This window comes from Salvelinus alpinus, chromosome 28, assembly GCF_045679555.1.
Source record: "Salvelinus alpinus chromosome 28, SLU_Salpinus.1, whole genome shotgun sequence".
In the NCBI taxonomy this organism is placed as follows: Eukaryota; Metazoa; Chordata; class Actinopteri; order Salmoniformes; family Salmonidae; genus Salvelinus; species Salvelinus alpinus.
This window is the reverse complement of record NC_092113.1, coordinates 47,351,800-47,377,539: the sequence shown is the minus strand read 5'-3', so window position 1 is coordinate 47,377,539 and position 25,740 is coordinate 47,351,800. Positions and strand designations below refer to the sequence as shown.

Sequence of the window (25,740 nt, the reverse complement as noted above, 5' to 3'; positions counted from 1 at the left end):
GGACAGACAGAGAGGACAGACAGAGAGGACAGACAGAAGGGACAAACAGAGAGGACAGACAGAGAGGACAGACAGAGAGGACAGACAGAGAGGACAGACAGAGAGGACAGACAGAGAGGACAGACAGAGGACAGACAGAGGACAGACAGAGAGGACAGACAGAGGACAGACAGAGGACAGACAGAGGACAGACAGAGAGGACAGACAGAGAGGACAGACAGAGAGGACAAACAGAGAGGACAGACAGAGAGGACAGACAGAGAGGACAGACAGAGAGGACAGACAGAGAGGACAGGCAGAGAGGACAGACAGAGAGGACAAACATAGAGGACAGACAGAGAGGACAGACAGAGAGGACAGACAGAGAGAACAAACAGAGAGGACAGGCAGAGAGGACAAACAGAGAGGACAAACAGAGAGGACAGACAGAGAGGACAGACAGAGAGGACAGACAGAGAGAACAAACAGAGAGGACAGACAGAGAGGACAGACAGAGAGGACAGACAGAGAGGACAAACAGAGAGGACAGGCAGAGAGGACAGACAGAGAGGACAGACAGAGAGGACAAACAGAGAGGACATACAGAGAGGACAGACAGAGAGGACAGACAGAGAGGACAGACAGAGGACATACAGATATGACAGAGGACAGACAGAGAGGACAGACAGAGAGCACAGAGAGAGAGGACAGACAGAGAGGACAGACAGAGGACATACAGATATGACAGAGGACAGACAGAGAGGACAGACAGAGAGCACAGAGAGAGAGGACAGACAGAGAGGACAGACAGAGAGGGCAGACAGAGAGGACAGACAGTGAGGACAGACAGTGAGGACAGAGAGAGAGCACAGAGAGAGAGGACAGACAGAGAGGACAGACAGATATGACAGAGAGGACAGACAGAGAGGACAGACAGAGAGGACAGACAGAGAGCACAGAGAGAGAGGACAGACAGAGGACAGACAGAGAGGACAGACATAGAGGACAGACAGAGAGGACAGACAGAGAGGACAGACAGAGAGGACAGACAGTGAGGACAGACAGAGAGGGCAGACAGAGGGGACAGACAGAGGACAGACCTGGATGAATATTCCAAATCCAAAGTACATTGCTATGTTTTTTTAACGTTTTCTCCTTTTGTTGTGTTGTTTAAAGTAATTGAAGTCTGTGTAACTATATTATGTAATAACATGTATAATAACAGTCTAATAGGGGTGTAATAACAGTCTAATAGGGGTGTAATAACAGTCTAATAGGGGTGTAATAACATGTATAATATTAGCCACGGTAAAGTATTATCGAACTGATCTGAGGAACCCCGTATATGTTAACAGTCTAATAACAGTCTAATAACAGTCTAATAGGTGTGTAATAACAGTCTAATAGAGGTGTAATAACAGTCTAATAACAGTCTAATAGGTGTGTAATAACAGTCTAATAACAGTCTAATAACAGTCTAATAGGGGTGTAATAAAAGTCTAATAGGGGTGTAATAACAGTCTAATAACAGTCTAATAGGGGTGTAATAACAGTCTAATAGGGGTGTAATAACAGTTTAATAGGGGTGTAATAACAGTCTAATAACAGTCTAATAGGTGTGTAATAACAGTCTAATAACAGTCTAATAACAGTCTAATAGGGGTGTAATAACAGTCTAATAACAGTCTAATAGGTGTGTAATAACAGTCTAATAACAGTCTAATAACAGTCTAATAACAGTCTAATAGGGGTGTAATAACAGTCTAATAGGGGTGTAATAACAGTCTAATAGGGGTGTAATAACAGTTTAATAGGGGTGTAATAACAGTCTAATAACAGTCTAATAGGTGTGTAATAACAGTCTAATAACAGTCTAATAACAGTCTAATAACAGTCTAATAGGGGTGTAATAACAGTCTAATAGGGGTGTAATAACAGTCTAATAGGGGTGTAATAACAGTCTAATAGGGGTGTAATAACAGCCTAATAACAGTCTAATAACAGTCTAATATGTGTGTAATAACAGCCTAATAGGGGTGTAATAACAGTCTAATAGGGGTGTAATAACAGTTTAATAGGGGTGTAATAACAGTCTAATAACAGTCTAATAGGTGTGTAATAACAGTCTAATAACAGTCTAATAACATTCTAATAACAGTCTAATAGGGGTGTAATAACAGTCTAATAGGGGTGTAATAACAGTCTAATAGGGGTGTAATAACAGTCTAATAGGGGTGTAATAACAGGTTAATAGGGGTGTAATAACAGTTTAATAACAGTCTAATAGGGGTGTAATAACAGTCTAATAGGGGTGTAATAACAGTCTAATAGGGGTGTAATAACAGTCTAATAGGGGTGTAATAACAGTCTAATAGGGGTGTAATAACAGGTTAATAGGGGTGTAATAACAGTTTAATAACAGTCTAATAGGTGTGTAATAACAGTCTAATAACAGTCTAATAGGGGTGTAATAACAGTCTAATAACAGTCTAATAGGGGTGTAATAACAGTCTAATAGGGGTGTAATAACAGTCTAATAGGGGTGTAATAACAGTCTAATAGGGGTGTACTAACAGTCTAATAGGGGTGTAATAACAGTCTAATAGGGGTGTAATAACAGGTTAATAGGGGTGTAATAACAGTCTAATAGGGGTGTAATAACAGTCTAATAGGGGTGTAATAACAGTCTAATAACAGTCTAATAGGGGTGTAATAACAGTCTAATAGGGGTGTAATAACAGTCTAATAGGGGTGTAATAACAGTCTAATAGGGGTGTAATAACAGTCTAATAACAGTCTAATAGGGGTGTAATAACAGTCTAATAGGGGTGTTATAACAGTCTAATAGGGGTGTAATAACAGTCTAATAGGGGTGTAATAACAGTTTAATAGGAGTGTAATAACAGTCTAATAACAGTCTAATAACAGTCTAATAGGGGTGTAATAACAGTCTAATAACAGTCTAATAGGGGTGTAATAACAGTCTAATAGGAGTGTAATAACAGTCTAATAACAGTCTAATAGGGGTGTAATAACAGTCTAATAGGTGTGTAATAACAGTCTAATAGGGTTGTAATAACAGTCTAATAGGGGTGTAATAACAGTCTAATAGGGGTGTAATAACAGTCTAATAACCATCTAATAACAGTCTAATAGGGGTGTAATAACAGTCTAATAGGGCTGTAATAACAGTCTAATAGGGGTGTAATAACAGGTTAATAGGGGTGTAATAACAGTCTAATATGGGTGTAATAACAGTTTAATAACAGTCCAATAGGGGTGTAATAACAGTCCAATAGGGGTGTAATAACAGTCCAATAGGGGTGTATTAACAGTCTAATAGGGGTGTAATAACAGTCTAATAGGGGTGTAATAACAGTCTAATAGGGGTGTAATAACAGTCTAATAGGGGTGTAATAACAGGTTAATAGGGGTGTAATAACAGTTTAATAACAGTCTAATAGGTGTGTAATAACAGTCTAATAACAGTCTAATAGGGGTGTAATAACAGTCTAATAACAGTCTAATAGGGGTGTAATAACAGTCTAATAGGGGTGTAATAACAGTCTAATAGGGGTGTAATAACAGTCTAATAGGGGTGTAATAACAGTCCAATAGGGGTGTAATAACAGTCTAATAGGGGTGTAATAACAGTCTAATAGGGGTGTAATAACAGTCTAATAGGGGTGTAATAACAGTCTAATAGGGGTGTAATAACAGTCTAATAGGGGTGTAATAACAGGTTAATAGGGGTGTAATAACAGTTTAATAACAGTCTAATAGGTGTGTAATAACAGTCTAATAACAGTCTAATAAGGGTGTAATAACAGTCTAATAACAGTCTAATAGGGGTGTACTAACAGTCTAATAGGGGTGTACTAACAGTCTAATAGGGGTGTAATAACAGGTTAATAGGGGTGTAATAACAGTCTAATAGGGGTGTAATAACAGTCTAATAGGGGTGTAATAACAGTCTAATAACAGTCTAATAGGGGTGTAATAACAGTCTAATAGGGGTGTAATAACAGTCTAATAGGGGTGTAATAACAGTCTAATAGGGGTGTAATAACAGTCTAATAACAGTCTAATAGGGGTGTAATAACAGTCTAATAGGGGTGTTATAACAGTCTAATAGGGGTGTAATAACAGTCTAATAGGGGTGTAATAACAGTCTAATAGGAGTGTAATAACAGTCTAATAACAGTCTAATAACAGTCTAATAGGAGTGTAATAACAGTCTAATAACAGTCTAATAGGGGTGTAATAACAGTCTAATAGGAGTGTAATAACAGTCTAATAACAGTCTAATAGGGGTGTAATAACGGTCTAATAGGTGTGTAATAACAGTCTAATAGGGGTGTAATAACAGTCTAATAACAGTCTAATAGGGGTGTAATAACAGTCTAATAGGGGTGTTATAACAGTCTAATAGGGGTGTAATAACAGTCTAATAGGGGTGTAATAACAGTCTAATAGGAGTGTAATAACAGTCTAATAACAGTCTAATAACAGTCTAATAGGGGTGTAATAACAGTCTAATAACAGTCTAATAGGGGTGTAATAACAGTCTAATAGGAGTGTAATAACAGTCTAATAACAGTCTAATAGGGGTGTAATAACAGTCTAATAACAGTCTAATAACAGTCTAATATGGGTGTAATAACAGTCTAATAGGTGTGTAATAACAGTCTAATAGGGGTGTAATAACAGTCTAATAACCATCTAATAACAGTCTAATAGGGGTGTAATAACAGTCTAATAGGGCTGTAATAACAGTCTAATAGGGGTGTAATAACAGGTTAATAGGGGTGTAATAACAGTCTAATATGGGTGTAATAACAGTTTAATAACAGTCTAATAGGGGTGTAATAACAGTCCAATAGGGGTGTAATAACAGTCCAATAGGGGTGTATTAACAGTCTAATAGGGGTGTAATAACAGTCTAATAACAGTCTAATAGGGGTGTAATAACAGTCTAATAACAGTCTAATAGGGGTGTAATAACAGTCTAATAGGGGTGTAATAACAGTCTAATAGGGGTGTAATAACAGTCTAATAACCATCTAATAACAGTCTAATAGGGGTGTAATAACAGTCTAATAGGGGTGTAATAACAGTCCAATAGGGGTGTAATAACAGTCCAATAGGGGTGTAATAACAGTCTAATAGGGGTGTAATAACAGGTTAATAGGGGTGTAATAACAGTTTAATAACAGTCTAATAGGTGTGTAATAACAGTCTAATAACAGTCTAATAGGGGTGTAATAACAGTCTAATAACAGTCTAATAGGGGTGTAATAACAGTCTAATAGGGGTGTAATAACAGTCTAATAGGGGTGTAATAACAGTCTAATAGGGGTGTAATAACAGTCCAATAGGGGTGTAATAACAGTCTAATAGGGGTGTAATAACAGTCTAATAGGGGTGTAATAACAGTCTAATAGGGGTGTAATAACAGTCTAATAGGGGTGTAATAACAGTCTAATAGGGGTGTAATAACAGGTTAATAGGGGTGTAATAACAGTTTAATAACAGTCTAATAGGTGTGTAATAACAGTCTAATAACAGTCTAATAGGGGTGTAATAACAGTCTAATAACAGTCTAATAGGGGTGTACTAACAGTCTAATAGGGGTGTACTAACAGTCTAATAGGGGTGTAATAACAGGTTAATAGGGGTGTAATAACAGTCTAATAGGGGTGTAATAACAGTCTAATAGGGGTGTAATAACAGTCTAATAACAGTCTAATAGGGGTGTAATAACAGTCTAATAGGGGTGTAATAACAGTCTAATAGGGGTGTAATAACAGTCTAATAGGGGTGTAATAACAGTCTAATAACAGTCTAATAGGGGTGTAATAACAGTCTAATAGGGGTGTTATAACAGTCTAATAGGGGTGTAATAACAGTCTAATAGGGGTGTAATAACAGTCTAATAGGAGTGTAATAACAGTCTAATAACAGTCTAATAACAGTCTAATAGGGGTGTAATAACAGTCTAATAACAGTCTAATAGGGGTGTAATAACAGTCTAATAGGAGTGTAATAACAGTCTAATAACAGTCTAATAGGGGTGTAATAACAGTCTAATAGGTGTGTAATAACAGTCTAATAGGGGTGTAATAACAGTCTAATAACAGTCTAATAGGGGTGTAATAACAGTCTAATAGGGGTGTTATAACAGTCTAATAGGGGTGTAATAACAGTCTAATAGGGGTGTAATAACAGTCTAATAGGAGTGTAATAACAGTCTAATAACAGTCTAATAACAGTCTAATAGGGGTGTAATAACAGTCTAATAACAGTCTAATAGGGGTGTAATAACAGTCTAATAGGAGTGTAATAACAGTCTAATAACAGTCTAATAGGGGTGTAATAACAGTCTAATAGGAGTGTAATAACAGTCTAATAACAGTCTAATAGGGGTGTAATAACAGTCTAATAGGTGTGTAATAACAGTCTAATAGGGGTGTAATAACAGTCTAATAACCATCTAATAACAGTCTAATAGGGGTGTAATAACAGTCTAATAGGGCTGTAATAACAGTCTAATAGGGGTGTAATAACAGGTTAATAGGGGTGTAATAACAGTCTAATATGGGTGTAATAACAGTTTAATAACAGTCTAATAGGGGTGTAATAACAGTCCAATAGGGGTGTAATAACAGTCCAATAGGGGTGTATTAACAGTCTAATAGGGGTGTAATAACAGTCTAATAACAGTCTAATAGGGGTGTAATAACAGTCTAATAACAGTCCAATAGGGGTGTAATAACAGTCTAATAGGGGTGTAATAACAGTCTAATAGGGGTGTAATAGCAGTCTAATAGGGGTGTAATAACAGTCTAATAGGGGTGTAATAACAGTCTAATAGGGGTGTAATAACAGTCTAATAACAGTCTAATAGGGGTGTAATAACAGTCTAATAGGGGTGTAATAACAGTTTAATAGGGGTGTAATAACAGTCTAATAGGGGTGTAATAACAGTTTAATAGGGGTGTAATAGCAGTCTAATAGGGGTGTAATAACAGTCTAATAACAGTCCAATTAGTGTGTAATAACAGTCTAATAACAGTCTAATAGGGGTGTAATAACAGTCTAATAGGGGTGTAATAGCAGTCTAATAGGGGTGTAATAACAGTCTAATAGGGGTGTAATAACAGTCTAATAGGGGTGTAATAACAGTCTAATAACAGTCTAATAGGGGTGTAATAACAGTCTAATAGGGGTGTAATAACAGTTTAATAGGGGTGTAATAACAGTCTAATAGGAGTCTAATAACAGTCTAATAGGGGTGTAATAACAGTCTAATAGGTGTGTAATAACAGTCTAATAACAGTCTAATAGGGGTGTAATAACAGTCTAATAACAGTCTAATAGGGGTGTAATAACAGGTTAATAGGGGTGTAATAACAGTCTAATAGGGGTGTAATAACAGTCTAATAACAGTCTAATAGGTGTGTAATAACAGGTTAATAGGGGTGTAATAACAGTCTAATAACAGTCTAATAGGGGTGTAATAACAGGTTAATAGGGGTGTAATAACAGTCTAATAGGGGTGTAATAACAGTCTAATAACAGTCTAATAGGGGTGTAATAACAGTCTAATAACAGTCTAATAGGTGTATAATAACAGGTTAATAGGGGTGTAATAACAGTCTAATAGGGGTGTAATAACAGTCTAATAGGTGTGTAATAACAGTCTAATAACAGTCTAATAGGTGTGTAATAACAGTCTAATAGGGGTGTAATAACAGTCTAATAGGGGTGTAATAGCAGTCTAATAGGGGTGTAATAACAGTCTAATAGGTGTGTAATAACAGTCTAATAACAGTCTAATAGGTGTGTAATAACAGTCTAATAGGGGTGTAATAACAGTCTAATAGGGGTGTAATAGCAGTCTAATAGGGGTGTAATAACAGGTAATAATAACAGTCTAATAGGGGTGTAATAACAGTCTAATAGGGGTGTAATAACAGTCTAATAGGGGTGTAATAGCAGTCTAATAGGGGTGTAATAACAGTCTAATAGGGGTGTAATAACAGTCTAATAGGGGTGTAATAACAGTCTAATAGGGGTGTAATAGCAGTCTAATAGGGGTGTAATAACAGTCTAATAACAGTCTAATAGGGGTGTAATAACAGTCTAATAGGGGTGTAATAACAGTCTAATAGGGGTGTAATAACAGTTTAATAGGGGTGTAATAACAGTCTAATAGGGGTGTAATAACAGTCTAATAGGGGTGTAATAGCAGTCTAATAGGGGTGTAATAACAGTCTAATAACAGTCTAATAGGGGTGTAATAACAGTCTAATAGGGGTGTAATAACAGTCTAATAGGGGTGTAATAACAGTCTAATAGGGGTGTAATAACAGGTTAATAGGGGTGTAATAACAGGTTAATAGAGGTGTAATAACAGGTTAATAGGGGTGTAATAACAGTCTAATAGGGGTGTAATAACAGGTTAATAGAGGTGTAATAACAGGTTATTAGGGGTGTAATAACAGGTCATCTCACCTGAGGAGCACCGTATATGTACAGGACCAGTGGTTCATTCTCTGGGATGACAAACCAGGCTTTCTGCCAGCCTCTGCCTGCTCCCTTCTCCATGTGGTGGAGGAAGCTACACATCACACTGTTCTCTGCAGCCACCGACGCCTGTTTCTGTAGACCACACACACATTACATTGCGTTAGAGACCACTCTCCATTAATGTTGTGCAGCTTGTTCTTATTTTCCACAAGGGTAGTGTTTTATCCCTGACAAAAGGCCCGGGACTCCAGAATACTGTTCTATTTCATATATTTCTATCCTCTTGTCTTCCCGTGCTCTTTTTAAGTACAGTTAAAAATGTGGAAAGTATATAACATAAATGCATGTATTTGGCTGAGTTTGGTATTGCATTTGACCAAGGCCTGTTGTCAGGACCTCCAGCACAACAAATCAAATCAAATTTTATTAGTCACATGCGCCGAATACAACAGGTGTAGGTAGACCTTACAGTGAAATGCTGACTTACGAGCCCCCTTACGAGCCCCCTTACGAGCCCCCTTACGAGCCCCCTTACGAGCCCCCTTACGAGCCCCAACAATGCAGTTTTAAAAAATACGGCTAAGAATAAGACATTTAAAAAAACAAGTAATTAAAATAACAATAGCGAGACTATATACAGGGGGGGGTACCGGTACAGAGTCAATGTGCGGGGGCACCGGTTAGTTGAGGTAGTATGTACATGTAGGTAGAGTTTTTAAAGTGACTATGCATAGATGATAACAACAGAGAGTAGCAGCGGTGTAAAAGAGGGGGAGGGGGGGGGCAATGCAAATAGTCTGGGTAGCCATTTGATTAGGTGTTCAGGAGTCTTATGGCTTGGTGGTAGAAGCTGTTAAGAAGCCTCTTGGTCCTAGACTTGGCACTCCGGTACCATTTGCCGTGTGGTAGCAGAGAGAACAGTCTATGACTAGGGTGGCTGGAGGTTTTTTAGGGCCTTGCTCTGACACCGCCTGGTATAGAGGTCCTGGATGGCAGGAAGCTTGGTGGCCCTACTGGGCGGAGGCCAAGCAGTTGCCATACCAGGCAGTGATGCAACCAGTCAGGATGCTCTCGATGGTGCAGCTGTAGAACCTTTTGAGGATCTGAGGACCCATGCTAAATCTTTTCAGTCTCCTGAGGGGGAATAGGTTTTGTCGTGCCCGCTTCATGACTGTCTTGGTGTGCTTGGACGATGTTCGTTTGTTGGTGATGTGGACAGCAAGGAACTTGAAGCTCTCAACCTGCTCCACTACAGCCCCGTTGATGAGAATAAGGGTGTGCTCGGTCCTCCTTTTCCTGTAGTCCACAATCATCTCCTTTGTCTTGATCACATTGAGGGAGAGGTTGTTGTCCTGGCACCACACTGCCAGGTCTCTGACCTCCTCCCTATAGGCTGTCTCATCGTTGTCCGTGATCAGACCTACTTAATGATGGTGTTGGAGTCGTGCCTGGCTGTGCAGTCATGAGTGAACAGGAGGTAGAGGAGGGGACTGAGCACGCACCCCTGAGGTGCCCCTGTGTTGAGGATCAGTGTGGCGGATGTGCTGTTACCTACCCTTACCACCTGGGGGCGGCCGGTCAGTCCCAGGGTCCTTAGCTTAGTGGTGAGCTTTGAGGGCACTATGGCGTTGAAAGCTGAGCTGTAGTCAATGAATAGCATTCTCACATAGGTGTTACTTCTGTCCAGGTGGGAAAGGGCAGTGTGAAGTGCAATAGAGATTGCATCATCTGTGGATTTGTTGGGGAGGTATGCAAATTGCAGTGGGTCTATGGTTTCTGGAATAATGGTGTTGATGTGAGCCATTACCAGTCTTTCAAAGCACTTCATGGCTACAGACGTGAGTGCTACGGGTCAGTAGTGATTTAGGCAGGTTCTGTGTTCTTGGGCACAGGCACTATGGTGGTCTGCTTAAAACATGTTGGTATTACAGACTCAGACAGGGAGAGGTTGAAAATGTCAGTGAAGACACTTGCCAGTTGGTCCTCCTGGTAATCCATCTGTCCCTGCGGCCTTGTGAATGTTGACCTGTGTAAAGGTCTTACTCACATCGGCTGTGGAGAGTGTGATCACACAGTCTCCCGGAACAGCTGCTGCTCTCATGCACATTTCAGTGTTATTTGGCTTGAAGCGTCTGGAAGGCTCGTGTCACTGGGCAGCTCTCGGCTGGGTTTCCCTTTGTAGTCTGTAATGGTTTGCAAGCTCTGCCACATCAGACGAGCATCAGAGCCGGTGTAGTACGATTCGATCTTAGTCCTGTATTGACGCTTTGCCTATTTGATGGTTCGTCGGAGGGCATAGCGGGATTTCTTATAAGCTTCCGGGTTAGAGTCCCGCTCCTTGAAACCGGCAGCTCTAGCCTTTAGGTCAGTGCGGATGTTGCCTGTAATCCATGGCTTCTAGTTGGGGTATGTACGTACGGTCACTGTGGGGACGACATCATCGATGCACTTATTGATGAAGCCAATGACTGATGTGGTGTACTCCTCAATGCCATCGGAGGAATCCCAGAACATTTCCAGGCTGTGCTAGCAAAACAGTCCTGTAGCTTAGCATCTGCTTCATCTGACCACTTTTTTTATTAATCTAGTCACTGGTGCTTCCTGCTTAAATGTTTTGCTTGTAAGCAGGAATCAGGTGGATAGTATTATGGTCAGATTTTCCAAATGGAGGTCGAGGGAGAGCTTTGTATGTGTCTCTGTGTGGGGTGTAAAGGTGGTCCAGAGTTTTTTTCCCTCTGGTGCACATTTAACATGCTGATAGAAATTTGGTTAAACGGATTTAAGTTTCCCTGCATTAAAGTCCCTGGCTACTAGGAGCGTCGCCTCTGGGTGAGCGTTTTCTTGTTTGCTTATGGCCGAATACAGCTCATTGAGTGCGGTCTTAGTGCCAGCCTCAATCTGTGGTGGTATGTAAAACAGCTACGAAAAATATAGAGGAAAACTCTCTAGGTAGATAGTGTGGTCTACAGCTTATCATGAGATACTCTAACTCAGGCGAGCAAAACCTCAAGACTTCCTTAGATATCGTGCACCAGCTGTTATTTACAAAAATACATAGTCCGCCGCCCCTTGTCTTACCAGACACCGCTGTTCTATCCTGCCAGTACAGCGTATAACCAGCCAGCTGTATGTTGATAGTGACTTCGTTCAGCCACGACTCGGTGAAGCATAAAATATTACAGTTTTGAATGTCCCGTTAGCAGTTAATCTTGCGTCTGGGTCATCGATCTTATTCTCCATAGATTGCACGTTTGCTAGCAGAATGGAAGGAAGTGGGAGTTTATTCGATCGCCTACGAATTCTCAGAAGGCAGCCCGCCCTCTGGCCCCTTTTTCTCAGCCTCCTCTTCACGCAAATCACAGGGATCTGGCCCTGTTCCTGAGAAAGTAGTATATCGTTTGCGTCGGCCTCGTCAGACTCATTAACTTCTTATGGCTGGGGGCAGTATTGAGTAGCTTGGATGAATAAGGTGCCCAGAGTAAACTGCCTGCTACTCAGTCCCAGAAGCTAAGATAGGCATATCCTTAGTATATTTGGATAGAAAACACTCTGAAGTTTCTAAAACTGTTTGAATGATGTCTGTGAGTATAACAGAACTCATATGGCAGGCAAAAACCTGAGAAAAAATCCAACCAGGAAGTTGGAAATCTGAAATTTGTAGTTTTTCAACTCATCGCCTATCGAATATACAGCAGGCAAAACTATACAACAGGCAAAACTCCGTCATTGTAATTGGTGGTTACAATTCTGCACAACATCAACAGAAAAATTATTAATAGAAGTGACTCTTTTCATCAAGCTATTTGGTCATATTGCACTTCCCAAGGCTTCCACTAGATGTCAACAGTCTTTAGAACCTTGTTTGATGCTTCTACTGTGAAGGAGGGGGGAATGAGGGCTCTTTGAGTCAGGGGTCTGGCAGAGTACCATGAGCTGACCACGCGTGTTCACGTGAGAGTTAGCTTGCGTTCCATTGCATTTCTGAAGACAAAGGAATTCTCCGGTTGAAACATTATTGAAGATTTATGATAAAAACATCCTAAAGATTGATTCTATACATCGTTTGACATGTTTCTACGAACTGTAACGGAACTTTTGGACTTTTCGTCTGCTCGCGCCTCATGAATTTGGATTACTGGGCTAAATGTGCGAACAAAAAGGAAGTATTTGGACATAAATTATGTACTTTATCGAACAAATCAAACATTTGTGGAACTGGGATTCCTGGGAGTGCATTCTGATGAAGATCATCAAAGGTAAGTGAATATTTATAACGCAATTTCTGACTTCTGCTGACTCCAACATGGTTTTGTCGTCTGAGCGCCGTACTCAGATTATTGCATGGTTTGCTTTTTCCGTAAAGTTTTTTAAAAATCTGACACAGCGGTTGCATTAAGGAGAAGTATATCTCTAATTCTGTGCATAACACTTGTATCTTATATTAAAGTTTATGATGACTATTTCTGTAAATTGATGTGGCTCTCTACAAAATCAACGGATGTTTAAGAAGCAAAACATTACTGAACGTAACGCGCCAATGTAAACTGAGATGTTAGGATATAAATATGCACTTTATAGAACAAAACATACATGTATTGTGTAACATGAAGTCCTATGAGTGTCATCTGATGAAGATCATCAAAGCTTAGTGATTAATTTTATCTCTATTTCTGATTTTTGTGACTCCTCTCTTTGGCTGGAAAAATGGCTGTATTTTTCTGTGACTAGGTACTAACCTAACATAATCGTTTGGTGTGCTTTCGCTGTAAAGCCTTTTTGAAATCGGACCCTGTGGTGGGATTAACAAGAAGTGTATCTTTAAAATGGTGTGAAATACTTGTATGTTTGAGGAATTTTAATTATGAGATTTCTGTTGTTTGAATTTGGCGCCCTGCACTTTCACTGGCTGTTGTCAAATCGATCCCGTTAACGGAATCTTAGCCGATCTCAGCCATAAGAGGTTAAAGGAAAAAGGATTCTGCCAGTCCGTGGTGAATAATCGTAGTCCTGATGTCCAGAAGTTATTTTCGGTCATATGAGACGGTAGCGGCAACATTATGTACAAAATAAGTTAAAAAAAATAAGTTACAAACAACGCAAATAAACGAATGAAAAACACAATTGGTTGGGGGCAAGTAAAACGTCTGCCTTCTTCTCCGCCGCCATTTAAGTATCTGATGTATAGATATGTATTTAACCTCAGGTCTTATCTATCTATTATCACCTGCTAGCTGATCCCATCGACTTACAGTCTTTGTACTAACGCTAGTTAGCATTGGGTCGCTAGTTAGCATTGGGTCGCTAGTTAGAATTGGATCGCTAGTTAGCATTGGGTCGCTAGTTAGCATTGGGTCGCTAGTTAGCATTGGGTCGCTAGTTAGCATTGGGTCGCTAGTTAGCATTGGGTCGCTAGTTAGAATTGGGTCGCTAGTTAGCATTGGGTCGCTAGTTAGCATTGGGTCGCTAGTTAGCATTGGGTCGCAAAACTCCCTCTAACTTTCTTCATACTGGACAAAGATACATGAACATGGTCTGACCCTGGGGAAGTAGATCAAATTAGGAAGTATCCCTTTTTCTATGGCAGTCAGGATCCTGTTATGTACCTCTAGTATTGACCGCCGTCTGTTTATGCTGCAGGTCAGGCTGGCGGGGGAGGGGGGAACCCCCACTAGGGTGGTGTAGCAGTCGATACACACCCTGCTAGCCCTGTTGTTGTCGTAGAGCAGACGGGCCCTGAACTCTGAACACTTTCCACACACCACCTGGGATACACAGAGAGAGGAGGTACACCTCCATAATGCTGTTAACATGCAGTACACCTGGGATACACAGAGAGCTCAGGTGTAGGAGACAAGAAGCAGTTCACTGACGACAGGCCATTGATGGAAAACTAGGTGCATCCTCTTCAATATCAGAATAAATAGGAACAATTTACTCAATAAAAAAAACTCTTGATTTGACCATACTTTTTACTTTATAGAGTATTGAGCAAGACAACCCTACTTTCTCAGCAGTTTACTGGGGACACGGGCGTAGTAAACAGAGAGACTTGGACTAGAGACATGGAAGGAGTAAACAGAGAGACTAGGACTGGAGACATGGAAGGAGTAAACAGAGAGACTAGGACTAGAGACATGGAAGGAGTAACAGACAGACTAGAGACATGGAAGGAGTAACAGACAGACTAGGATGGAGACATGGAAGGAGTAACAGACAGACTAGGACTGGAGACATGGGCGTAGTAAACAGAGAGACTAGGACTGGAGACATGGAAGGAGTAACAGACAGACTAGGACTGGAGACATGGAAGGAGTAAACAGAGAGACTAGGACTGGAGACATGGGCGTAGTAAACAGAGAGACTAGGACTGGAGACATGGAAGGAGTAACAGACAGACTAGGACTGGGGACATGGAAGGAGTAAACAGACAGACTAGGACTGGGGACATAGAAGGAGTAACAGACAGACTAGGACTGGGACATGGAAGGAGTAACAGACAGACTAGGACTGGGGACATGGAAGGAGTAACAGAGAGACTAGGAATGGAGACATGGAAGGAGTAACCAGACAGACTAGGACTAGAGACATGGAAGGAGTAACAGACTAGGACTGGGGACATGGAAGGAGTAAACAGAGAGACTAGGACTGGAGACATGGAAGGAGTAAACAGACAGACTAGGACTAGAGACATGGAAGGAGTAAACAGAGAGACTAGGAATGGGGACATGGAAGGAGTAACAGACAGACTAGGACTGGGGACATGGGCGTAGTAAACAGAGAGACTAGGACTGGGGACATGGAAGGAGTAACAGACAGACTAGGACTGGGGACATGGAAGGAGTAAACAGACAGACTAGGACTGGGGACATGGAAGGAGTAAACAGACAGACTAGGAATGGAGACATGGAAGGAGTAACAGACTAGGACTGGGGACATGGAAGGAGTAAACAGACAGACTAGGAATGGAGACATGGAAGGAGTAACAGACTAGGACTGGGGACATGGAAGGAGTAAACAGAGAGACTAGGACTGGAGACATGGAAGGAGTAAACAGACAGACTAGGACTGGGGACATGGAAGGAGTAACAGACAGACTAGGACTGGAGACATGGAAGGAGTAAACAGACAGACTAGGACTGGGGACATGGAAGGAGTAAACAGACAGACTAGGACTAGAGACATGGAAGGAGTAACAGACTAGGACTGGGGACATGGAAGGAGTAACAGACAGACTAGGACTGGGGACATGGAAGGAGTAAACAGACAGACTAGGAATGGAGACATGGAAGGAGTAACAGACAGACTAGGACTGGGGACATGGAAGGAGTAACAGACAGACTAGGAATGGAGACATGGAAGGAGTAACAGACTAGGACTAGAGACATGGAAGGAGTAAACAGACAGACTAGGACTGGGGACATGGAAGGAGTAAACAGACAGACTTGGACTGGAGACATGGAAGGAGTAACAGACAGACTAGGACTGGAGACATGGAAGGAGTAAACAGAGAGACTAGGACTGGGGACATGGAAGGAGTAAACAGACAGACTAGGACTGGGGACATGGAAGGAGTAACAGACAGACTAGGACTGGGGACATGGAAGGAGTAAACAGACAGACTAGGACTGGGGACATGGAAGGAGTAAACAGACAGACTAGGACTGGGGACATGGAAGGAGTAACAGACAGACTAGGACTGGGGACATGGAAGTAGTTCACTTGTTGGGGTGGAGGGGAGGGGACAACATTTCAACCAATGAGAGTCAAGGTACAGCTCAAAACCCCAAACTCTCACTCAATAGTGATCAAAATGTTCATCTTAATTTTATATATATATATGAATACTTTTTTCAATCAAGAGTTTTTAAAATTGAGGAGTAGAGCGACTGACTGACATAATCAGGTCACGTGTACATAACATCATGACTTTGATTGGAAACGTACGTGTCCACAGGCTTTGCAGTGGTGACGTCTCTTGGTGATGGAGTTGAACGGCTCCTGGCACTTCATACACAGAGTCACCTCCTTCTCCCGGATCGGAGTGGGAGCACGCTTCCCCAGCTCGGAACAATTCTGAGAGAGAAAGTAGATCGGAAGAGAGACAGACAGAGAGGGAGTGAGTGAGTGAGGGAAGGAGAGATGTGTGAGAGAGAGGGAGTGAGTGAGAGAAGGAGAGATGTGTGAGAGAGAGGGAGTGAGTGAGAGAAGGAGAGATGTGTGAGAGAGAGGGAATGAGTGAGGGAAGGAGAGATGTGTGAGAGAGAGGGAATGAGTGAGAGAAGGAGAGATGTGTGAGAGAGAGGGAATGAGTGAGAGAAGGAGAGATGTGTGAGAGAGAGGGAATGAGTGAGAGAAGGCGAGAAGTGTGAGAGAGAGGGAATGAGTGAGAGAAGGCGAGAAGTGTGTGAGAGAGAGGGAATGAGTGAGAGAAGGAGAGATGGTGTTAGATGTTAGGGGTTAAGGGTTATGCTGGGGTTAGATGCTAGGGGTTAAGGGTTATGCTGGGGTTAGATGCTAGGGGATAGTGGCTAGGTGTAAGATGCTAGGGGATAGGGGCTAGGGGTTGCGTTGTATCTTACAGGTGAGTTGGGAGGAGTGTAGTCCTCATCTCGGAGAGAGCAGTTGAGATGGTGGAACGTGGCTACCGTTTGTTCATGTCTCTGAATGGTGGCCTGGATAGCCTGAGAGAGAGGAGGAACAGACGACATGTTAAATTACAACGTCTCTGCTGGATTGACGTTTTATCTGGTGACACACACACACACACACACACACACACACACACACACACACACACACACACACACACACACACACACACACACACACACACACACACACACACACACACACACACACACACACACACACACACACAGCCCAGGACCAAACCACATAAACACAAAATCTCCCTTCGCCACACCATCGCCGTTCACACCAGATAAAACCAAGGTAAGGAAGTGAAGGAGACATGCTCATTAATATGGATGAATACAGAGTTGTTATGTGGAGAGTGGAAGCTGAAATAGTGGGAGCTGAAATAGTGGGAGCTGAGATAGCGGGAGCTGAAATAGTGGGAGCTGAGATAGCGGGAGCTGAGATAGCGGGAGCTGAGATAGCGGGAGCTGATATAGCGGGAGCTGATATAGCGGGAGCTGAGATAGCGGGAGCTGAGATAGCGGGAGCTGAGATAGCGGGAGCTGAAATAGCGGGAGCTGAGATAGCGGGAGCTGAAATAGCGGGAGCTGAGATAGCGGGAGCTGAGATAGCGGGAGCTGAAATAGCGGGAGCTGAGATAGCGGGAGCTGAAATAGCGGGAGCTGAGATAGCGGGAGCTGAGATAGCGGGAGCTGAAATAGCGGGAGCTGAGATAGCGGGAGCTGAAATAGCGGGAGCTGAGATAGCGGGAGCTGAGATAGCGGGAGCTGAGATAGCGGGAGCCGAGATAGCGAGAGCCGAGATAGTCTAAACTGAGATAGTCTAAACTGAGATAGTCTAAACTGAGATAGTCTAAACTGAGATAGTCTAAACTGAGATAGTCTAAACTGAGATAGTCTAAGGTGAGATAGTCTAAACTGAGATAGTCTAAACTGAGATAGTCTAAACTGAGATAGTCTAAACTGAGATAGTCTAAACTGAGATAATCTAAACTGAGATAATCTAAACTGAGATAATCTAAGGTGAGATAATCTAAAGTGAGATAGTCTAAGGTGAGATACAGAAGTATTTACCTGGATCCAGTCCTTCTTCTCTTCTTCAGTCCTACACAGGACAACAACAACGTATTAGGTATTGAGCTTAAACACCTACATTTGAGCCAAGTATTCTTTGAGAAGTGTGTCAGTTGCTAGAAGCCGAGTTAGAAATGGTTTTAAACTACTCAAAAGCATGTTAATTGTTTTTATTTAGTTTTGTACGGAATTGTAAAAGAAAATCCTTTCAAATATACAGTACCAGTCAAAATTTTGGACACACCTAGGGTTTTCTTTATTTTTTACTGTTTTCTACATTGTAGAGTAATAGTGAAGACATCAGAACTATGAAATAACACATATGGAATCATGTAGTAACCAAAACAAGTGTTAAACAAATCTAAATATATTTTATATTTGAGATTCTTCAAATAGCCACCCTTTGCCTTGATGACAGCTTTGCACACTCTTGGCATTCTCTCAACCAGCTTCATGAGGTAGTCACCTGGAATGCATTTCAATTAACAGGTGTGCCTTGTTCAAAGTTAATTTGTGGAATTTATATCCTTCTTAATGCGTTTGAGCCAATCGGTTGTGTTGTGACAAGGTAGGGGTAGTATACAGAAGATAGCCCTATTTGGAAAAAGACCAAGTCCAAGAACAGCAAAGAGCAAAAACAACAGTCCATCATTACATTAAGACATGAAAGTCAGTCAATCTGGAAAACTTCAAGAACTTTGAAAGTTTCTTCAAGTGCTGTCACAAAAAGCATCAAGCGCTATGATGAAACTGGCTCTCATGAGGACCGCCACAGGAATGAAAGACCCAGAGTTACCTCTGCTGCAGAGGATAAGTTCATTAAAGTTAACTGCACCTCAGATTGCAGCCCAAATAAATGCTTCACAGAGTAAGAGACACATCTCAACATCAACTGTTCAGAGGAGACTGCGTGAATCAGGCCTTCATGGTCGAATTGCTGCAAAGAAACTACTACTAAAGGACACCAATAATAAGACGAGACTTGCTTAGGCCAAGAAACACGAGCAATGGACATTAGACCGGTGGAAATCTGTCCTTTGGTCTGATGAGTCCAAATTTTTTGATTTTTTGGTTCCAACCGCCGTGTCTTTGTGGGATGCATAGTGGGTGAACGGATGATCTCCGCATGTGTGGTTCCTACCGTGAAGCATGGAGGAGAAGGTGAGATGGTGTGGGGGTGCTTTGCTGGTGACACTGTCAGTGATTTACTTAGAATTCAAGGCACACTTAACCAGCATTGCTACCACAGCATTCTGCAGCGATACGCCATCCCATCTGGTTTGCGCTTAGTGGGACAATAATTTGTATTTCAACAGGACAATGACATGCTCAGCATGTGGGAACTCCTTCAAGTCGGTTGGAAAAGCATTCCTCATTAAACTGGTTGAGAGAATGCCAAGAGTGTGCAAAGCTGTCATCAAGGCAAAGGGTGGCTACTTTGAAGAATCTAAAATCTAAAAATAATTTTAATTTGTTTAACACTTTTTTGGTTACTACATGATTCCATATGTGTTATTTCATGGTTTTGATGTCTTCACTATTATTCTACAATGTAGAAAATAGTAAAAATAAAGAAAAACCCTTGAATGAGTAGGTGTTCTAAAACTGTTGACTGGTAGTGATAGCTGATATACACACTATATATACAGTATATATACACTATACGTACACTATATATACACATACCATACATACACTATATATACACTATACATACATACACTATATATACAGTGGGGAGAACAAGTATTTGATACACTGCCGATTTTGAAGGTTTTCCTACTTACAAAGCATGTAGAGGTCTGTAATTTTTATCATAGGTACACTTCAACTGTGAGAGACGGAATCTAAAACAAAAATCCAGAAAATCACATTGTATGATTTTTAAGTAATTAATTTGCATTTTATTGCGTGACATAAGTATTTGATCACCTACCAACCAGTAAGAATTCCGGCTCTCACAGACCTGTTAGTTTTTCTTTTAGAAGCCCTCCTGTTCTCCACTCATTACCTGTATTAACTGCACCTGTTTGAACTTGTTACCTGTATAAAAGACACCTGTACACACACTCAATCAAACAGACTCCAATCTCTCCACAATGGCCAAGACCAGAGAGCTGTGTAAGGACATCAGGGATAAAATTGTAGACCTGCACAAGGCTGGGATGGGCTACAGGACAATAGGCAAGCAGCTTGGTGAGAAGGCAACAACTGTTGGCGCAATTATTAGAAAATGGAAGATGTTCAAGATGACGGTCAATCACCCTCGGTCTGGGGCTCCATGCAAGATCTCACCTCGTGGGGCATCAATGATCATAAGGAAGGTGAGGGATCAGCCCAGAACTACACGGCAGGACCTGGTCAATGACATGAAGAGAGCTGGGACCACAGTCTCAAAGAAAACCATTAGTAACACACTACGCTGTCATGGATTGAAATCCTGCAGCGCACGCAAGGTCCCCCTGCTCAAGCCAGCGCATGTCCAGGCCCGTCTGAAGTTTGCCAATGACCATCTGGATGATCCAGAGGAGGAATGGGAGAAGGTCATGTGGTCTGATGAGACAAAAATAGAGCTTTTTGGTCTAAACTCCACTCGCCGTGTTTGGAGGAAGAAGAAGGTTGAGTACAACCCCAAGAACACCCTCCCAACCGTGAAGCATGGAGGTGGAAACATAATTCTTTGGGGATGCTTTTCTGCAAAGGGGACAGGACGACTGCACCGTATTGAGGGGAGGATGGATGGGGCCATGTATCGCGAGATCTTGGCCAAAAACCTCCTTCCCTCAGTAAGAGCATTGAAGATGGGTCGTGGCTGGATCTTCCAGCATGACAACGACCCGAAACACACAGCCTCCATACAGACCTTCTCCAGATCCTTCAGGTTTTGGGTCTGTCGCTGGGCAATACGGACTTTCAGCTCCCTCCAAAGATTTTCTATTGGGTTCAGGTCTGGAGACTGGCTAGGCCACTCCAGGACCTTGAGATGCTTCTTACGGAGCCACTCCTTAGTTGCCCTGGCTGTGTGTTTCGGGTCGTTGTCATGCTGGAAGACCCAGCCACGACCCATCTTCAATGCTCTTACTGAGGGAAGGAGGTTGTTGGCCAAGATCTCGCGATACATGGCCCCATCCATCCTCCCCTCAATACGGTGCAGTCGTCCTGTCCCCTTTGCAGAAAAGCATCCCCAAAGAATGATGTTTCCACCTCCATGCTTCACGGTTGGGATGGTGTTCTTGGGGTCGTACTCATCCTTCTTCTTCCTCCAAACACGGCGAGTGGAGTTTAGACCAAAAAGCTATATTTTTGTCTCATCAGACCACATGACCTTCTCCCATTCCTCCTCTGGATCATCCAGATGGTCATTGGCAAAGTTCAGACGGGCCTGGACATGCGCTGGCTTGAGCAGGAGGAACTTGCGTGCGCTGCAGGATTTTAATCCATGACGGCGTAGTGTGTTACTAATGGTTTTCTTTGAGACTATGGTCCCAGCTCTCTTCAGGTCATTGACCAGGTCCTGCCGTGTAGTTCTGGGCTGATACCTCACCTTCCTCATGATCATTGATGCCCCACGAGGTGAGATCTTGCATGGATCCCCAGACCGAGGGTGATTGACCGTCATCTTGAACTTTTTCCATTTTCTAATAATTGCGCCAACAGTTGTTGCCTTCTCACCAAGCTGCTTGCCTATTGTCCTGTAGCCCATCCCAGCCTTGTGCAGGTCTACAATTTTATCACTGATGTCCTTACACAGCTCTCTGGTCTTGGCCATTGTGGAGAGGTTGGAGTCTGTTTGATTGAATGTGTTTTGACAGGTGTCTTTTATACAGGTAACGAGTTCAAACAGGTGCAGTTAATACAGGTAATGAGTGGAGAACAGGAGGGCTTCTTAAAGAAAAACTAACAGGTCTGTGAGAGCCGGAATTCTTACTGGTTGGTAGGTGTTCAAATACTTATGTCATGCAATAAAATGCTAATTAATTACTTAAAAATCATACAATGTGATTTTCAGGATTTTTGTTTTAGATTCCGTCTCTCACAGTTGAAGTGTACCTATTATAAAAATTACAGACCTCTACATGCTTTGTAAGTAGGAAAACCTGCAAAATCGGCAGTGTATCAAATACTTGTTCTCCCCACTGTATATATATATATATTTTTTTTAATTGTTGGACATCTGTTCCCTGGAATTCCCACGCATAACAGAGAGACACGTGATCATATCCAAATGTAAGTAAGGTTTAAAATTATTTTGTTTAGTCAAATATTATATCTGTTTGGGCTACAAATAATTTGTAATTATGTTCCTGGCCCGTGATCATCCGCTCACGAAAAAATAGGCCCGCGGATGATCCCTGGGCTAGGGTGTTAGGGTTTATGCTGGGATTAGAGACTAGGGGGTAGTGGTTATGCTGGGATTAGAGACTAGGGGGTAGGGGTTATGCTGGGATTAGAGACTAGGGGGTAGGTAGTAGCCTGGGGTTAGTGGCTAAGGAAAGGGGTTAGGGGTTATGCTGGGATTATAGGCTAGAGGTTATTCTGGGATAAGAAGATAGGGGGTAGTGGTATTATGATGAGGGTAGGGGTTATGCTGGGATTAGATACTAGAGGGTAGGGGTTATGCTGGGATTAGATACTAGAGGGTAGGGGTTATGCTGGGATTAGATACTAGAGGCTAGAGGTTATTCTGGGATAATAAGATGATAGGGGTAGTGGTACTATGATGGGGGTAGGGGTTATTCTGGGATAAGAGGATAGGAGGTAGTGGTATTATGATGGGGTAGTGGTATTATGATGGGGGTAGTGGTACTATGATGGGGGTAGGGGTTATTCTGGGATAAGAGGATAGGAGGTAGTGGTATTATGATGGGGGTAGGGGTACTATGATGGGGGTAGGGGTTATTCTGGGATAAGAGGATAGGAGGTAGTGGTATTATGATGGGGTAGTGGTATTATGATGGGGGTGGTGGTACTATGATGGGGGTAGTGGTACTATGATGGGGGTAGGGGTTATTCTGGGATAAGAGGATAGGAGGTAGTGGTATTATGATGGGGTAGTGGTATTATGATGGGGTAGTGGTACTATGATGGGGGTAGGGGTTATTCTGGGATAAGAGGATAGGAGGTAGTGGTATTATGATGGGGGTAGGGGTACTATGATGGGGGTAGGGGTTATTCTGGGATAAGAGGATAGGAGGTAGTGGTATTATGATGGGGTAGTGGTATTATGATGGGGGTAGGGGTTATTCTGGGATAAGAGGATAGGAGGTAGTGGTATTATGATGGGGTAGTGGTATTATGATGGGGGTAGGGGTACTATGATGGGGGTAGGGGTTATTCTGGGATAAGAGGATAGGAGGTAGTGGTATTATGATGGGGTAGTGGTATTATGATGGGGGTAGGGGTACTATGATGGGGGTAGGGGTTATTCTGGGATAAGAGGATAGGAGGTAGTGGTATTATGATGGGGTAGTGGTATTATGATGGGGGTAGGGGTACTATGATGGGGGTAGGGGTTATTCTGGGATAAGAGGATAGGAGGTAGTGGTATTATGATGGGGTAGTGGTATTATGATGGGGGTAGTAGATTACGCTAGGGTTATAAACTATGGAGTACGGGTTATGCTGGGGTTACAGATTATGCTGGGGTTACAGATTATGCTGGGGTTATAGGCTATGTGGTAGGGGTTATGCTGGGGTTACAGATTATGCTGGGGTTACAGATTATGCTGGGGTTATAGGCTATGTGGTAGGGGTTATGCTGGGGTTACAGATTATGATGGGGTTACAGATTATGCTGGGGTTACAGATTATGATGGGGTTACAGATTATGCTGGGGTTACAGATTATGCTGGGGTTATAGGCTATAGGGTTACAGAATATGCTGGGGTTACAGATTATGCTGGGGTTATAGGCTATAGGGTTACAGAATATGCTGGGGTTACAGATTATGCTGGGGTTATAGGCTATAGGGTTACAGATTATACTGGGGTTACAGATTATGCTGGGGTTAGTCCTGGAGTAAAACATATAAATAAATATTCCGTCTCCCCTCACCTGGCCTGTAGTTCTAGTGATCGTTGTTTTCCAGACACCAGGAAGGTCCTGGGCACGTTAACACTGCTGCTCTCCTTCAGCTGTAAGAAGAAAAGAAGGAAACTCACAGGACATCACTCAGCTGACCACAGCTTCATACAGCAGGCAGTTATTACAGAGCACTATCAAACATGGTGCTGTAGCATTCCTCCTGTGTTGGAAGAGCCTTAGCATGCACTCTATTCCCTATGTAGTGCACCACTTTTGTCCAGAGCCTAGTGCACTATGCAGGGAATAGGGTGCAACTTCAGATTGGCATTAAAGTGGTAACAGTAGCGTATATACTAAAGAACTAACCTCCATCCCATCCACGTTGATCCTGGCTCTCACCCCAAACTTCTGACCAATCAGCCTCAGTTTAGGGACGCAGTACAATAACCTATCATTGAACTGCAGAAAGATAAAGAGAGAGAGAGAGAGAAAGAAAGAAAGAAAGAAAGAAAGAAAGAAAGAAAGAAAGAAAGAAAGAGATGTTGATACACTGTAAATAACAACAACATTTTACCCAGTGGACTCCACAGTGGATTCCAAGCAGATTCACAGTAGGAGCATCCTCCTCTGTGTGTGTGTGTGTGTGTGTGTGTGTGTGTGTGTGTGTGTGTGTGTGTGTGTGTGTGTGTGTGTGTGTGTGTGTGTGTGTGTGTGTGTGTGTGTGTGTGCGCGTGCGTGCGTGTGTGCGTGTGTATGCGCGTGCGCGTGCGTGTGTGTGTGTGTGTGTGTGTGTGTGTCTGTGTGTGTCACTCACCAGGATGAGGTATCTGTCCTGTGAGGTGCCGTTCTTGGCCGACAGTTTGAGGATGTGTCCCTCCTTGATGAGTTCGTTAGTAGGGTTAACGATGTCCTCCTCTCCTCCCAGCAACTCATACACCTTCAGCAGCTTACGCATACGCTCCTGTAATCGTTCAGAGACATTGAACATACAGTACATTGAGGGACTGGATGAAGTAACATTGTCGAGGCCTTCTACTCCACTAGGAGCTAAAGGAACGAGTCGAGTCAGTCACATTGAACCACAACGTGCTATAAGAGGAGAAACGAAACGCACCACTAATTAACAATGAGATTTAAGGGACTTTCAACAACAGCTACAGATTAACAAATCATCTTTAATTACAACCTCATGTTAAATGACAGCGTCTCTGCTGGCGTTTTATCTGGTGTGAACGAACGGGTGGCGGAGGTGGAGGTAGGAGTAATGTTGATGTGGTTTGGCCCTGCGATGTGTGGGTGTGCTTACGTTCGGTTGTGTGTGATCTGTTAAAGGACTCACCATCTTTCTGATGGCTGTGTTGGAGTGCTCTGCAGCTGTTAAAGGACTCACCATCTTTCTGATGGCTGTGTTGGAGTGCTCTGCAGCCTGTTAAAGGACTCACCATCTTTCTGATGGCTGTGTTGGAGTGCTCTG

At 42.4% G+C, this 25,740-nt stretch overlaps 1 protein-coding gene across 3 annotated transcripts in view; it reads right to left on the bottom strand.

Annotated features, from left to right (window-relative positions):
- Positions 1-25,740, bottom strand: part of fgd1 (FYVE, RhoGEF and PH domain containing 1) — a 146,448-nt gene that overhangs the window by 9,550 nt on the left and 111,158 nt on the right. For all 3 annotated transcript variants that reach the window (XM_071373310.1, XM_071373311.1, XM_071373313.1), the window contains 8 exons: positions 25,081-25,227; positions 24,633-24,725; positions 24,297-24,376; positions 18,243-18,273; positions 17,091-17,192; positions 16,456-16,584; positions 14,115-14,273; positions 8,497-8,643 (listed from right to left, as the gene is read on the bottom strand). In XM_071373310.1, the coding sequence (XP_071229411.1) occupies positions 8,497-8,643; positions 14,115-14,273; positions 16,456-16,584; positions 17,091-17,192; positions 18,243-18,273; positions 24,297-24,376; positions 24,633-24,725; positions 25,081-25,227 (888 nt within the window). The remainder of the gene's footprint in view (positions 1-8,496; positions 8,644-14,114; positions 14,274-16,455; positions 16,585-17,090; positions 17,193-18,242; positions 18,274-24,296; positions 24,377-24,632; positions 24,726-25,080; positions 25,228-25,740) is intronic.